The sequence below is a fragment of the Atheta coriaria genome, unplaced genomic scaffold (assembly GCF_025399875.1).
Source record: "Atheta coriaria isolate IRGN ID8LTWV9N9 unplaced genomic scaffold, Caltech_Dcor_3.1 hic_scaffold_5_pilon, whole genome shotgun sequence".
Lineage (NCBI taxonomy): Eukaryota > Metazoa > Arthropoda > Insecta > Coleoptera > Staphylinidae > Dalotia > Dalotia coriaria.
The window spans coordinates 9,608,626-9,623,081 of NW_027045447.1; the positions used below are offsets into that span (position 1 = coordinate 9,608,626).

At 39.3% G+C, this 14,456-nt stretch overlaps 7 protein-coding genes across 10 annotated transcripts; 3 read left to right on the top strand and 4 right to left on the bottom strand.

Moving 5' to 3' along the window:
• Window positions 1-198: 198 nt before the first annotated feature.
• Window positions 199-4,285, top strand: LOC135792598 (neurotactin-like). Its single transcript, XM_065303252.1, is given in 6 exon segments — window positions 199-482; window positions 1,246-1,544; window positions 1,602-1,719; window positions 1,788-1,870; window positions 1,873-2,833; window positions 2,836-4,285. Coding segments are annotated over 5 exon segments (2,250 nt in total). The 5' UTR covers window positions 199-482; window positions 1,246-1,259; the 3' UTR covers window positions 3,639-4,285.
• Window positions 4,286-4,291: 6 nt separating this feature from the next.
• Window positions 4,292-6,412, bottom strand: LOC135792599 (cytochrome P450 302a1, mitochondrial-like). The gene is made up of 6 exons (XM_065303253.1): window positions 6,280-6,412; window positions 5,959-6,216; window positions 5,662-5,899; window positions 4,795-5,600; window positions 4,530-4,732; window positions 4,292-4,456 (listed from the first exon to the last, which is right to left on the bottom strand). The coding sequence occupies exons 1-6, from the start codon at window positions 6,404-6,406 to the stop codon at window positions 4,346-4,348; spliced, it is 1,743 nt and encodes a 580-aa protein (XP_065159325.1). The 5' UTR covers window positions 6,407-6,412; the 3' UTR covers window positions 4,292-4,345.
• Window positions 6,413-6,457: 45 nt separating this feature from the next.
• Window positions 6,458-8,250, bottom strand: LOC135792602 (KICSTOR subunit 2-like). The gene is made up of 7 exons (XM_065303255.1): window positions 8,111-8,250; window positions 7,910-8,056; window positions 7,698-7,846; window positions 7,342-7,618; window positions 7,103-7,284; window positions 6,928-7,045; window positions 6,458-6,857 (listed from the first exon to the last, which is right to left on the bottom strand). Exons 1-7 carry the CDS (start codon window positions 8,189-8,191, stop codon window positions 6,591-6,593), a joined length of 1,221 nt encoding a protein of 406 aa, XP_065159327.1. The 5' UTR covers window positions 8,192-8,250; the 3' UTR covers window positions 6,458-6,590.
• Window positions 8,251-8,389: 139 nt separating this feature from the next.
• LOC135792600 (probable ATP-dependent RNA helicase DDX49) lies at window positions 8,390-10,133 on the top strand. Its single transcript, XM_065303254.1, is given in 5 exon segments — window positions 8,390-8,529; window positions 8,651-9,037; window positions 9,151-9,246; window positions 9,249-9,824; window positions 9,883-10,133. Coding segments are annotated over 5 exon segments (1,350 nt in total). The 5' UTR covers window positions 8,390-8,462; the 3' UTR covers window positions 10,107-10,133.
• Window positions 10,134-10,135: 2 nt separating this feature from the next.
• On the bottom strand, window positions 10,136-11,502 carry LOC135792604 (proline-rich proteoglycan 2-like). Its single transcript, XM_065303260.1, has 2 exons — window positions 10,720-11,502; window positions 10,136-10,366 (listed from the first exon to the last, which is right to left on the bottom strand). The coding sequence occupies exon 1, from the start codon at window positions 11,361-11,363 to the stop codon at window positions 10,740-10,742; it is 624 nt and encodes a 207-aa protein (XP_065159332.1). The 5' UTR covers window positions 11,364-11,502; the 3' UTR covers window positions 10,136-10,366; window positions 10,720-10,739.
• On the top strand, window positions 10,271-11,967 carry RpS19a (Ribosomal protein S19a). Of its 2 annotated transcripts, none has more exons than XM_065303261.1 (3): window positions 10,271-10,350; window positions 10,583-10,658; window positions 11,527-11,967. In XM_065303261.1, exons 2-3 carry the CDS (start codon window positions 10,588-10,590, stop codon window positions 11,915-11,917), a joined length of 462 nt encoding a protein of 153 aa, XP_065159333.1. In that variant the 5' UTR covers window positions 10,271-10,350; window positions 10,583-10,587; the 3' UTR covers window positions 11,918-11,967. The 2 variants fall into 2 exon arrangements, with proteins under 2 accessions (XP_065159333.1, XP_065159334.1); XM_065303262.1 differs by having other exon boundaries at window positions 10,314-10,423.
• A 303-nt stretch (window positions 11,968-12,270) lies between these two features.
• LOC135792603 (upstream transcription factor usf) lies at window positions 12,271-14,031 on the bottom strand. 3 transcript variants are annotated; one of them, XM_065303256.1, is made up of 4 exons: window positions 13,823-14,031; window positions 13,432-13,598; window positions 13,121-13,371; window positions 12,271-13,064 (listed from the first exon to the last, which is right to left on the bottom strand). In XM_065303256.1, the coding sequence occupies exons 1-4, from the start codon at window positions 13,894-13,896 to the stop codon at window positions 12,711-12,713; spliced, it is 846 nt and encodes a 281-aa protein (XP_065159328.1). In that variant the 5' UTR covers window positions 13,897-14,031; the 3' UTR covers window positions 12,271-12,710. The 3 variants fall into 3 exon arrangements, with proteins under 3 accessions (XP_065159328.1, XP_065159329.1, XP_065159330.1); XM_065303257.1 differs by having other exon boundaries at window positions 13,868-14,030; XM_065303258.1 differs by lacking the exon at window positions 13,823-14,031 and adding an exon at window positions 13,672-13,795.
• Window positions 14,032-14,456: the final 425 nt, after the last annotated feature.

Consider the following 14,456-nt stretch of genomic DNA (forward strand, 5'->3'; position numbering starts at 1 on the left):
TAAATTTGTAACATAATTGTTTATTATTTCTGTGTTGGGAAAGTCAAAGTTAAAACCATGGTTTTCATCTTTTAATAAAACTAATAAACATTTTCTACTTACCCCAGTTTTCCTAGGGTGCCTCTCAAATCATTTGCGGTGAGAAGCCCCTAAATAACCCCTAATCTCTCCATTTAAATTACTCGGGGTTGCGCGCTTGAGTGAAACAGCGCAAGCTCTTCGCCGGCCGTGTTCTGATTCGCTAGCAACGGGGCGACACAAGCCACACGCGTGCTTCTTGCGCTAGCCGCGCTAACCCACAGCGCGCAGCGTACGTTCTTCAACGCTCTTCAGTCGTTTCACTCGTTCGCGTCGCTCGGTCCAGACAAACCAGACAAACCTGGGGAAAACGCGCGCGTGCATTCAGTGCAACGGGCCGAATCCAAAGCCGACCGTTGATTGAAGGTCACACAATTATAGCCGATGTGCATCTCCAGTTAAAGGTATGTACTTTTAATACACTACATACATAAAAAGATATCAAAGTTATTTAATAAAACCGCGCAGTATTCGTAATTTCGGGCAAGTTCAAACAAAAATCGATACGGCACGCCAAGCTTTGTTGTGCCCTGTGCCGGCTATTGTGTTTATGCGTGCGGTCAGGGCGAAAGCGCACAAAAAAGCCGTTATTACCCATCAAAGAAAATAAATTCCACTACGAAAATAATAAACAAAGCCGATACAAAAAGAAATGATGAGAAATACGTCTGGGGCGTAAATTTAGCTTCCGATTGTATTTCTTTTTGCCCTCCAATTTCCTGAGCAACACGACAGGCAGATGTGCGGTGCGTCTTTGCGAGCGAAACGCTTAATTTACTTATGATGCTGCGATGCATCATCTTTGCACAGTTTTTTTTGTGTCCGTTTGTCACTGAGCGTGGAATAAAACGTCGAAAATAAAGATATTCATTCACACTTTAGCGACGTCGACTTGCATTGCTCTTTAGGGTTGAATATTGTGTTCTAATTGAATTAAATCAACGTCGCCGACTCCGCCACGCACAAACGACGCGTAAATTGAATGAACCGCTTTACTTTTTCATGTAAATGAAGCCCACATTGGGTCGTAAATAATAAATTTCCATGCAACGTATTTATTTTATTGTAACTTTATTAATATCCCAACGGTTACACGTGTTTGAACATTTCTTAAATGTTTAATATATTTTTTGGAATGTGCTGATGTGTTAATTATATCACTCTCAGATAAATTGCCCACGATGAGTTCGCCAAACGAAGATAAGAAAGACATCGAGATGGAAGAGCGTGAAAAAAAGATGAACGAGGAGAATAAAGCGCACGACAACATCACCAAGGCAGATGATGCAGTCGTCAGCGAAACTGAAAACGAGAAAGATAAAAGCAAGGAAAAGGAGGCCGAAGCTACCGGCAAGATTAAAATTGATGACATTAAAGACAAAGAGGTCAAACCCAAGAAGATTCCGACTGGTGGCATCCAACTACCAGGATTTTTCACGAGAAGCAAGTCCAGAGAAAAGTGCAAGGTAATTAAACAACTAGCTAAAAAATACAAAACTATAAACATAATATTTAATGTTTAGGATGCAGATGAAGAGACTGGGGAAGGTACAGAACTCGTAGAGCAAGAGAAGGAGGCACAACCAACAAGGATAAAGCTTCCTAATCCATTCAGAAAATCAAAACTTGTCAACGAAGAAGGTAAAAAGATTCATGAATTTATCAATGCTCAATTTAACACATTCCCAAATTGTTTTTCTTTTGTTTAGATGAAAAGCCAAATGAACCCTCAGGAAGTTTCAAAGAAAAAATAAACAAACTATGCCTTCCAATAACGACGGTCCTCCCTGGCTCAAAAAAGAACCCGAGCAAAACCTGGAAAACCAAACAAAGGCCGGTCTTGCCTCAATGGAAACCCTCGATGACAACGATAAAACCGCCGATGCGAAACCCGACGAAATGAAAACTATCCCACTGGACGACAAGGCCGATGATAAAGATAAAGATGTTGAGAAACAAGTCGAGGACGAACCAACATGGCGGCACAAAATGAAAGCATACCGCTACGCACTCAGTGCACTCCTTGGATTCACGCTGCTCTTTATAATTATTCTCGCGATAATCATCCCCAGCGGTCGACGCGTATACGATGCCCCGATCCGCGACGGCATGTACGTTGAGGCAGTCACCAGTTGTGGATTAGTGGAAGGTATATTGAACGATGGCGCAGTCGCATTCAGAGGTATTCCGTACGCGCGGCCACCGTTAGGCGATTTACGTTTTAAACCGGCGCAGCCCTTGAACAGCATCGACTATTGTTGGAACGGCACGATGAAAGCTCACAATGCGACCGAAACGTGCTTGCAGATACATAGCAATGGTACCTTGACCGGAACCGAAGATTGTCTTACCATTGACGTTGTAACGCCGTACGTGCGTTACGAATCCCCTCTACCGGTGATTGTACTCATTGGCACCGAGAGTTTGAACGGTGGATCACCTGGTAAGATGCGTCCTTCTGCAAGATATGCACGTTCTAGGGATGTATTATTCGTCAGACCAAACTTCCGAATGGGTGCGTTGGGATTCATGGCTTTGGACATTTTGAGTAAAGATGTTTATCCTTTCACAAGCGGAAACTACGGACTGAGCGATATAATCGAAGCTTTGAAGTGGATCCAGTTAAATATTGAGCATTTTGGTGGTGATCCCAAGCAAGTAACTTTGTTTGGACATCGTGCAGGTGCCACTCTTGTAACTGCTCTGTCTACAATCAAGAAAGCTAATACTTTGTTCGCGAGGGCCTGGGCCACCTCTGGGGTTCTCTATTCCCGAATAAACTTCTAGCTGACGCTGAGAAAGAAAATGAAAGCTACCTCGCTGCAGTAAACTGTAAGGATGTCGAATGTCTGCGTAAAGCTGATGCGGGTGACTTGATGAAAGCCGTTGAAGACACATGGCGTCAACCCAATGCTGATTTACCTTCCAAAGATGAAGATCCCAAGAACAAACACGAATGGCTTGTTTTAGACGGTAAGATACTTCTTGAACACCCTGCTACCATTTGGGCTAGTGAAGAAGGACTTCCTGTCAAACTTGTGTTGGGTTCCACTGCTCATTCAGCCGCTAATGACAAACTACTTAACAAAAACAAAGAATGGACTGAGGATCTCGTTGCGCATCATGTTCGCTCTTCTCTTTTGGGTAATTTAAGTCTTGCTGAAGAGGCACTGACACTCTATCCGAAAACATATAAAGGTCTTGCTCAAATGGTTTCTGACATCCGTGTAGTCTGTCCATTATTCGCTATTTCAACTCAAATGGCGAACTCTACATTTTATGTTGTGACGCAAGTGCGTGGAGAGCAAAATTTAAGCGATGCTGATTCCGATGTTGACGCCATTTTAGGCCGATATGAACCACGAACACCCGAACAACGACGCTATTTCTCCGCGATTCAACAACTCTTCTACCACTTTGTGTGGCATGGGAAGATCTCATCCGAGGTGCACACTAAGGTGTTTGTCGTCGAGCAGGATGTGATGCCAGCACAAAACTACTCTCGCTGCGACTTCTGGATCAACAAGGACGTAGTGCTCAAGTATGCTCAACTTGATTAAGTAATTCTAAGGGCCAATTGAAGATTTTGTACATTTTTGACCGTAAATTCATATTAATCAGACTAAAAACACACTTTACGAACCAAAAAAAAGACTGCTACATCCATGCCAAAATATGAGAATGAGAGCTTTTTATTGGAAGCACACAAATGATCTCATATTTTTGATAAATCTAGATGTAGGCCACACTTGCGCCAAACTTGCACCGCATTAAGTTTGCAACAGCAGCTGACGAATCTAATTTATTGTAAAATGTAAGTTTTTCTTTGCTTTTCTCAACGAAAAGCAACTTAAGACACAACGACGACTGAAAGAGGCAAAGAAGCAAAGCGACCAGTGAGATATTTACATGTTTTTTTCGACTTTTCTTTATGTATATCAAAACGTAAATATCTAATATCTAGCTTTAGTTGTGTAAGGTATAAAAATTGTAAGTTAAGTAATATATTTATTACGTCCTAGTTTATAGTTTACCCCAAGGAAAACAAATAATTGAACCAATCTTTGAACGGAAGTGAAGGAGGCGCATATTTTTTGTACGTAATGTTTGCTACGTTTTACTTCCGCAACGATATGACATTAGCTTGATCAATCAAAATGTAACTTGTAAATGTAAACCGTGAAATATAACATGCTGTGGAAGATAACCTGCCTGCTCAAGTATTAAATTTTATTAATTGAATATTATTAAAACTGTAACACAAGAATTAATCGCGTTCGACAAAACGGAACTTCAATGGACGACTCGGCGATGAAAGTAACTTGTTGTTGCTGTCGATATCGCCGTAGTGATATTCGATGCGAAATTTGCGCAAGACCTGTAAAACATGCAGAGAAAACATATAAGCCACCACCCCAAACATGCACTAAATAAGAATTGTTTTTTCTTACCTTTACAATAAGGTAATAAATCTGTGTCTCGGCCAATTCCTTCGCTATACAATTCTTCGGTCCGTGTCCAAATGGCATCGTCGCGACACTACTCATTTCTTTATTGCCCAGTCCTAACCAGCGTTCCGGCTTAAACTTCAAAGGATCTTCAAAGTGTTCTTCGCGCAGACTGGAGAGATTTGTAGCAATCAACACGAATGTCCCTGCAAAACAACAAAATGGTTGCCATGGTTTTATACAAAGTATTGCTTATGTTAAATGTCACCTTTGGGAATTTTATATCCGTAAATCATCACATCCTTGTTCAAAACGCGATTTAAAATCGGCATCGGAGGCTTCAAGCGCAGACTTTCAAACAAGCACGCTTTCAAATAGGAAAGATCCTTTAGATGCTCGCGAGTTAAATCCGCAGGTAGTGATTTAATTTCACTATACAACATGTGCTGTGCGCGCTGGTTCCTTGATAGGTGATACATTAAGAAACCAGCGGTGTATGCAGTCATGTTGACTCCCAACAGTGCCATATCAAGCAACACAGTTAAGATATCATCGCTATTCATTGATTCCTTCAATAGAAAATAGTCAATGAGCGAAATATTCTTCTCATCAGTGACCATTCCCTTATCCTGTCTTTCGCGTAATGATTGTTGAGCCTTTCGAAGATTAGATCCAAGGATGTGATCGATTGTATCACAATGAAGCACCAATTTCTTCCATGCTGGTGTTTCGACAAATTTCCACAGATGGAAGCCAAACTCACAGCGTTTAATGGCGCCTGTCGCTTCGGTAATTGCATTCAAGAGAACAGCATTGTCCGAAGTCGCACTCAAGCCTCGTGGATCAAGGAAACCAAAACTTTTGTTAAATGTAATGCTGCAGAGACACTCAATGCTCCATTTTTGCAGCTCGGTAAGAAAAGTTGGTGGAACTTCCAGTTGCTGGTTGCGGATCGCTACCAAACGCTCAATAAACTCATCGGCAGTCTTTGATATACGAAGACATTGATGTTCAACAGAAAGTTTTAAAGCTGGTTCAATGTTTTGACGCATTTTCTCCCATTTAGGACCATGCCTAGTAAAGTCCAAGTAAGATTTTCAAAATGGCCGACATAAAACATGATAACTATGCATACATGACAAACGGGCCGGCATTTTTATACTTTCGATGATGTAAACGATATTTCTCGATGCAATCCAAGCTAGATCTGACTGGATAAGGTCCGTCACTGTCAAATACAGCCGTAGCATGTTCCGCTCTGCTCAGAATCACCACGTCTCCCCCGAAGGGGCCATGCAGTCTTACGATTGGTCCGTACTCGTTCAGCAGATACCGGAAAATCGCCATATTATTTCCCCAGCTCAATTGGCTGCCTTTAAATATACTTTTTATTATTTTTTGTTATATTATTTTAAATATTCGCAAATATTACCAAAGATTTTACTTGCGCTGAGCACATATTGCAGTGTACGAGCTGTGACGTGATTTCCAACTATCGGTACGTAGCTCCAAGCCCTTGCAACCTTCCTCAAAACTTCCGGCCCAGGTACTTCATCGAACGAAGCAGCACGTCTGATTTCATCAGCAGCCGGAAGCCTGCTTTCAGCTTGCATGGGAAGCGCATTGTATGCTTTACCCATATTGGTATTAGCAAACGCTGATACATTGTCAGAAGTCTTAATTTCTGTTTCTGAAGGTAATTAATTCATCACTACATTAATATCTAAAGTTATTATAAGTAATTATTAATTACCAGCGGCGTTGGGATCAAATGCCTGATCAGTAGATGTTGGAATCGCTTTCTCGGAGACCTTCTGCAGCAGCGCGGTCGATCCAGTACGATAAAATCGAAGCTGTGAGAGTTTTAACAAACGCGACATTTTTGCTTGGATTTTTTTGATTTCCCCAACAAGACGAACTTTTTTGACCACTTTTTGTACTAAACAAACGTCAAAATTTATTTTCTGCAAAGCCTACTTGATTACACAATGTCAAATATAAAAACAAATGAAACACATTTGATCTAGAAAATTCCAAATGTATAAAATATAGTACGGATAAAATTTATTTAGAAAGAGTTTTTAAGCTAGCAAAAACTTTCGTGCAGCGTAAATTTTGGCAGGTTTCGTTGAGAAAGTTACTAATATGCGCGTCTTTTTCCGTTTTCTTGCCATCGAATAAACATATGAGGTAAATGTTTGGTTCGACGACGCTGTAAATGCATGTGAGCTTCTCTTGCGAACTGTATTTGTAAATCACATCGGAGGATGTTACCTCCGCCGGCACATCCATTATCATTTTTAGGATTAAATCAACTTGCGATGATGGCCGCTACAAAGTTGCATATAAAGTAAAAAGACTGCAATTGACAATTAATAATATTATGGTAGACTCTACTTACAGGTGGACATGATACAATAATTGGAAAACAATCATATGCTGTAGTATCACAACTAACTTGGTTATCAGAAAGAAGTAAAACAGCACCCGCATCATATCGCTTCTGGAATTGTTGCATTCTACAACAGAATCCATATAATCCATCACATCAAAACACATCTTGAGGAAAAACTCACTTATTGTAGTAGTCATACTGTAATTTAGCACATAACTGCCTCATTTCATTCGAGGCAGTTTGGGAAGACAAAGTATCATGGAAGAACAAACTGAATTTGCTCAGAACAGCAGCCTTGAAGTTTAAATGCCATTGGAATAGAGCAGGTAAGTAATTTGTTTTAATAAAACCCAATTTACGAACCTAAATGTAAAACAACATTAAAAATTTATACACAAATGAACAAATTAAGTGATTTACCTCGCGGTTTTTAATTTTTGTAGCCTCCCATGCCTGCAGTCTTGTATGAGCACCATGAATATGAGCCAAAGATGGCAAAAACTGCAATCTTTGTAATTCCATCAGTGAGCGAAATAATTGCTCCAAGATGGCACATTCTAAACTGAAAGCAGCTTTCATTGGTGTTAAGCTAATGTCAGCAAATTGCAAAACACTTCTTTGGGTTAACAGCTCAATGTTTTGTAGGAATTCATTGAACTTTGTCTTGGATGTGTTGCACAAAAATATTTGCTCATAACTAAACAAATTTAAGGAAAATATTTTCCACAAATACTTACAATATTAAAAAATCTTTGAATATATTATTAAAAGGATACAAATGCATTAACTTGGATCTGGCAGACAGAAACTCTTCAATGTTAAGACAATGATTCTGCACCCTTTTATCACATCCATTATTCTTGCACAGCTCTTCAATTCGTTTCAAGTCAAAGTTAATTGTGTCATAGACTGCTTGCAATGAATTCTACAATAAATCAATTATAATATTCTAATTTTAAGCTTATAACTAGGATATTGTTAATGTTACATCTTTTCTAAGAAATCCTTTATTCTTATTCTGTAGGAATCCAATTTCCATGTATGATTTTTCAGCTAAAGCAATTTGCAATAACTGATGAAGGAGGGCATTCCATGTAGCAGTATCATAGATTGATTGTTGCTCCTTTTCCTTTTCCTACGATTAAATAATCAATTAATTCCGTTGTCACCTGTAACTCTTAATTCTTACCACATGCTCTTTTGCTTTATCAAAACACAGCTGTGACACAAAAACAAAGTATCCATGCAGAAATTGTTCGTCTTTTTCCATTGCAACACACACAAATTAACATAGGTGCATAGTACACTGCACAACAATCACTACTTATTCAGTAAACTAATTTTTAACATACATATTATTCCAGTATTTACGCATCTCGCCTTGATAAAAATGATAAGTTAATCAGAGGTCTGGAGCACGTGCTAGTGGGGGTGTCGTTTGACGGTGATCACGCACGCGCAGTTCTCAATGCAACTATTTTTGTTGAAAACACGTTTTGTGGAACAATAATATTGTTATTAATTGAATAAATATAAACAAAATGAGTGACACTACTTTTAATCAACTTAAACTAAATCCTTGGATCACTCGACAATGTAATTCTATTGGTATGTATTGAATTTCTTGTTAATTTAAGTAAAAATTATTCAATTTACTTTAACCTCTTTAATTTTATTGTTTAAATGAGTAATTTAATAGTGTTTTCATATGATTATTGTTATATTTTAGGTGTTACAAAACCAACACCCATCCAAACAAACTGCATTCCGAACATTCTTGCTGGTAAAGATGTGATTGGAGCAGCAAAGACAGGCAGTGGCAAAACACTGGCTTTTGCCTTACCAATATTACAGAAACTCTGTGAGGATCCATATGGAATATTTGCCCTTGTTCTTACTCCAACAAGAGAGTTGGCTTACCAAATTGCTGATCAATTTGCAGTGATTGGCAAGCCTATGAATTTGAGACATTGTGTGATTGTTGGTGGAATGGATATGATCAAACAAGGAAAAGAACTTGCTACATTGCCCCATGTTGTGGTTGCTACTCCAGGAAGACTTGTTGATCACTTGAATAGTTGTAATACTTTTACATTGAGTAAATTACAATTTTTAGGTGAGAATTATATAAGATTTCTAGTAAATTACTTAAAAAATCTTAAACTATTTTGCATTTATGAGCAAATGGCATTAATACTTAACTATTTTACTAATTTCTATTGTTTTTAGTCTTAGATGAAGCTGACAGACTTCTTGGCGGACATTTTGATGATCAAATCAAGGCAATTTTCAAAGAACTCCCCAAAACTCGCCAAAACCTATTTTTTCAGCAACAATAACAGACACATTGGAAAAACTTAAATCAGCTACCGGTAAAGAAGTGTTTCTGTATGAGGATCCTGCTGAAGTTGCCACAGTTGAGCAACTTGATCAAAATTATGTTCTGTGTCCAAAAGACGTTAGAGACGCGTACTTAGTTGAAGTTATCCGCACATACCGACAATCAAACGAAAGAGGAAACATTATGGTATTCACTGAGAGTTGCAAGAAGTGTCAAATTCTGTCTATGATGTTGAACGATGTGGGTTTCGAAAACGTCGCACTGCACGCAATGATTCCACAAACTCAACGACTTGCAGCACTTGCAAAGTTTAAATCAAACAATGTGAAGATATTGATTGCCACCGATGTAGCAAGCAGAGGGTTAGACATTCCAACAGTTCAATTAGTTATTAACCATTTGGTTCCGAAAGTGCCAAAGGAATATATTCATAGAGTTGGTCGTACAGCGCGTGCAGGACGCGGAGGAAAAGCCATTACATTGATTAGTCCTTTTGACATTGAACAATTACAAGCGATTGAGGCTTGTATTAACACGAAATTGACTGAGTTCAAAGTTAATGGTACGTTTGATTATCAACACATGATATTATAATACTGATTTTTATATTTTTTGTGCAGATGATGAAGTAGGGAAGATTTTTACTCAAATATCCGTCTCCAAAGGTGAAGCACACATAAAACTAGACGAGAAAGACTTCTACGAGAAGAAAATGATTAATTTGAAGAAGAAGTGGATCCTTGAAGGCCTGGATCCCGATGAGGAAGAAGAAAAACTATTAAAAAAACGTGTTAAACGCATGAAACCAGAAAAGAAATCAAAAAAGATTCAAGATGCTTTGTGAAATATTAAATAAATATTATACACGCAATGTTTTAGTTTTACTTCACGTATGTATTATTATTTTACGTACAATTGACACAAAATATTCCACACGGTCGAATTATCACGAGTTATTTTGATTTCGAGCATCCGGTATATTCAAAAATTCGAATCAGGCGGGTTGTGCGTGGCGCCCTCACACAAACGTTACGGCTGCAAAATGGCGTCCTTTCCTTTTCCGTTCTGATCCGTAGTCGGGTTGACAGGTACGTGTAATGTTTACTGGAATAAATCGTCTGGTTTAACGAATTTTACTAAGTTTTCACTTAAATTAAAAAGGTAACAAGTAAATCTGTTTGTGAAACAAGTGTAGGAGAGTTTTTCTGCGTTGCGAGTTACTATTTTTGAGTGAAAAAGTTTTGGAATTTGTTAACCTCGAAATTGCACGCAGATGCGTTCCTCACATGGTGTGTAATGTAATTTTTTTATATTTTACAGACACAATGCCGTCGGTTACACTAAAAGACGTTGATCAAGCCAAATTTGTGAAGGCGTTTTCGTCCTTCCTCAAAAAGTAAGTTTTTATCATTTGTTTTTTTTACCATACATCTTTATAAACCTCAATTTTTATTTACCTGTAAAATTGTGGGCTTCTTTACTTCTTTCTTCCTAACTTTTTACCTGAGCTGCTCATATACATAGATTGTTGATTGCAAGCCGCATTCATTCCGTTAGGAGTCATCCCATTTTGTTGCATTTGAAGCTGCCCTTGTTGAATCTGCTGTTGCTGCTGTACTTGTTGTTGCTGCTGCTGTTGGGGTTGTTGCTGTTGCTGCATATAATATGCATTGTTGCTTGTACAACTGGATTGGCACACTCCCGGCATTTGTTGTGGTGGCCCAGTAAAGTTGTAATTCATGCCCACCATTGATGGCTGCACCATCATTGATTGAGGCTGATTGGGTTGCCATTGTTGGGGTCCTGTTGATGGTCGTGGGCCCCAAGGTCCCGGGGCACATTGACAATTACTTGCCTGCATTGGCTGCAGTCCATGCAGTTGTGGTGGGCTTTGCGACGGCATCATCCCAGTCGGTGGCATGCCCATGTTTTGCCCCGGCGGTGGCGGCGGCATACACATACCTCCCGGTGGCATCCCCATCGGGCCGGGCATACCTATTGTAGGCATGCTTCCGGGCGGTCCTCCCATACCCATCATATTTGAACCACCTGGCCAACCAACTCCACCACCTCCGCCAGGTTGCATCTGTGGTCGGAACATCTTTCTTATTAGTTTAGATTAATCGTAAATTTATATTAACTTATAACTCTTGAAGTGATGTGTGCGTGAAATACTAGAAATTTGTTTCTGGCAGGTTTTGTTTGAATGTCAAGCCCCACTTTGTCAATTTCGCACAGCACACTTAACTTTCGATTTGTTTTAGAACCGGAAAACTGCGCGTACCGGAATGGGTTGACATTGTGAAGACGTCGCGCGCCAAGGAGTTGGCACCGTACGACCCCGATTGGTACTACGTGCGTTGTGCGGCCGTCATCCGCCACATTTACATTCGCTCACCAATTGGTGTCGGCTCCGTGACAAAGATCTTTGGCACACGCCAGCGCAAGGGCACACATCCATCGCATTTCTGCCGCTCCGCCGGTGGTGTTGCGCGTAAGTGCCTGCAGAGCCTGGAGGCTCTTAAGCTTATCGAGAAGACCCCCGATGGTGGGCGCAAGCTCACGCAGCAGGGCCGTCGTGATCTTGACCGCATCGCTGCTCAGGTGAAAGCCAAGGAGCGCAAAGCCATCAAGGCCGGCATCTTGACTTTGTAGATAAAGATAAGTTTTTCAAATAATAAAAAAATTACATAAATTACACACAATGTTTACAATGCTCGGTATTTTAGTACTTGAGGAGTAGTCTTTTAGAGTACGCGCGTTTTTTTAGATAAATTTCTATATGCTTCTCATATGAAAACAAGAAATTATGTTTTTTGTCCTGTTGAATTTAAAATTTGCTGAAAAAAATTGTAGTTTGATGATATGTCACTAGCGGCACTAAATTGATTGAATTAATATCAAAGTAGATGAAATTTTTCTCATTTACTGGTAGTAGTAGTCAAATTTTACTTCCTACGCCTCAACAGTAGTAATTCTTATGATTTATAGGCCAGAAAAAAGAACAGTTTAAAAGTAATTACATTTATATTAACCAATCGTTGTGTGTAAATAAAAATAACAAAATAACATCCTAATATGTAGAATATAACGTAAAATGATCATCCTCACGAAATAATACATGTGAGTTAGACTTGTACAAATGACAGATAGATTTAGTACAAATCGGGGTGAAGTCATCCCAATCGAAGCAACCACAATTTATACAAAATCGAGGTGACATCACGCCACCTTCGACCAACGCATAGCTAACAAATTCATATACATAAATGATTTGGGCGATATCATATCGTCGCAGCATTTTGCTGAATTTTAATGTAAAATTCAACACTAGGTGCTCTTTTTTGATTTATATACATCATGTTAATGTACTTACTCAAATCTCACCCAGTTTATGGCTCCTTCACACTCCAATTGTCCTTAAAATGTTAAAATTCCACGTCTCAAGCTATGACGATTCGTCGAGCAGCTGCACGCCGTGCTGTTGCAGTAATTCTCGCAGCGCCTTATTCTCCATATCGAGACTGGCGTTTTTCCGCTTCGCATCCTCCAGCGCGTCTTCCAAACGTTTCCGCTCCACTTCGGTTTCTTCCAGCAAACGCTGTGATGCGCGTAATTCTGCGATGTATTCGCACGCCTTGGCAAGAATACCGCCTTTCGATTGGCCATCGTAGTGGCCATTGCTCTTCATCTCGCCTGACGTCTCGGGGATGATCTTTGCTAACTTGTTGATCCAATTGTTAATTTTATCACGCCGACGACGCTCCACTTCATTGTGGGTTGCTCTTCGACGTTCGTCCCTCTAAAAAATATAAATCTTTAATATTTATATATGAAAATGTTTAGTTTATAATTTACTTTAACTTTTTTATTGCTTGTAACAGGCACAACTGGTGTAGACTCCACCATTGTAGCCCTCGGCACGATTGGTCGCGTTCCTGTCGTCGCCTGATGACTGACAAAAACGTCTGAAGCGTTGCTTATCACATATAGTTGACCATTGATGTTGGATGTGACAAGTTGTGGCACTGATGCACTTGTAAATGTTGGTATTGCCAGCTGAGGAACAGTTTCCTCCTCAACTTTTAATACTCCATATGTTACTGTCCCTAATAAATATAAATATTTAAATTTCAGTACAAATATATTCATAATAGTTGTTTATTTACCTTCTGGTGTTCTAAATGAATATTGCACATCATCATCAGGTGTCTCCAGAAGAGTCTGTGGGGAAAGGTGTTCTACATGTGGATCATCAACATCATCACTTCCTATACTGTGGTCTTCCATCGAAAGGCTCTGTTGCAATATTGCCTTGTTATCATGTTCTTCATGACTGCAATACAAAGCAGTTAAAACAATTGTAAATAAAATCTTGATTCATGTCGAGTTTTGTTAACTGATGTTACTTTAGAACTGAATTAAATGATGTGCATAAAGGGCACTTGAGTGCAGCGCTCGCTTATCAATCACAACATTGTTATGACCTTGCGATTGTCGCGATCGGGATCAACTAACTAGCAGTAACACCAGCAACAGCAAAGTTACATAACCACGTACGATTGTGTTTGACGATTGGGGGTTGAAGGAGGTCGTGAGACATACCTGATGTCCAACGGATCAAGCATGTCCATTTCGTTGTCGACTGGCCGCCGATTTCGACTCGCTCCGCTCGTGGATATTTGAATTTTCCGTCAATTTTGGTCACGGGAACAACGGCGGGTCATGTGACGCGACAGGCGACAAACGGAGAATTGCGCCAGCGAGTGCGCGTATTGCACGCATGCGCACGAACTATCTAACTTGCAAAACAAAACGAAAGTTGAATCAGCAAAATGTATTATCAGATTGTTTACAATATAAAATGAACTATTAATTTGGTAGTTTTAAAGCTAGTTAAATAGTTTATTAAATTTAACATATACAAATCATTTAGTTGCGGGAGATTGAGTTGTAAATATAAAGTAGAAACCGAAAATATGAAATAAACGAGGTGTATTTTTGGTAGCCTAACTTGTAACACTGTTTGACGATTTAAAGTTTTGGGAAACTTGTTCCAAAGTTAATATTTAAAGGATATTATATAAAACTTTCAACAGCACGGAAGAATATCCAATACGGATCAACTTTCATTTAATTATTAGTTATTTTTGGTAATACTATCAATAAAATTTTAAAGTATACCAACGAAATT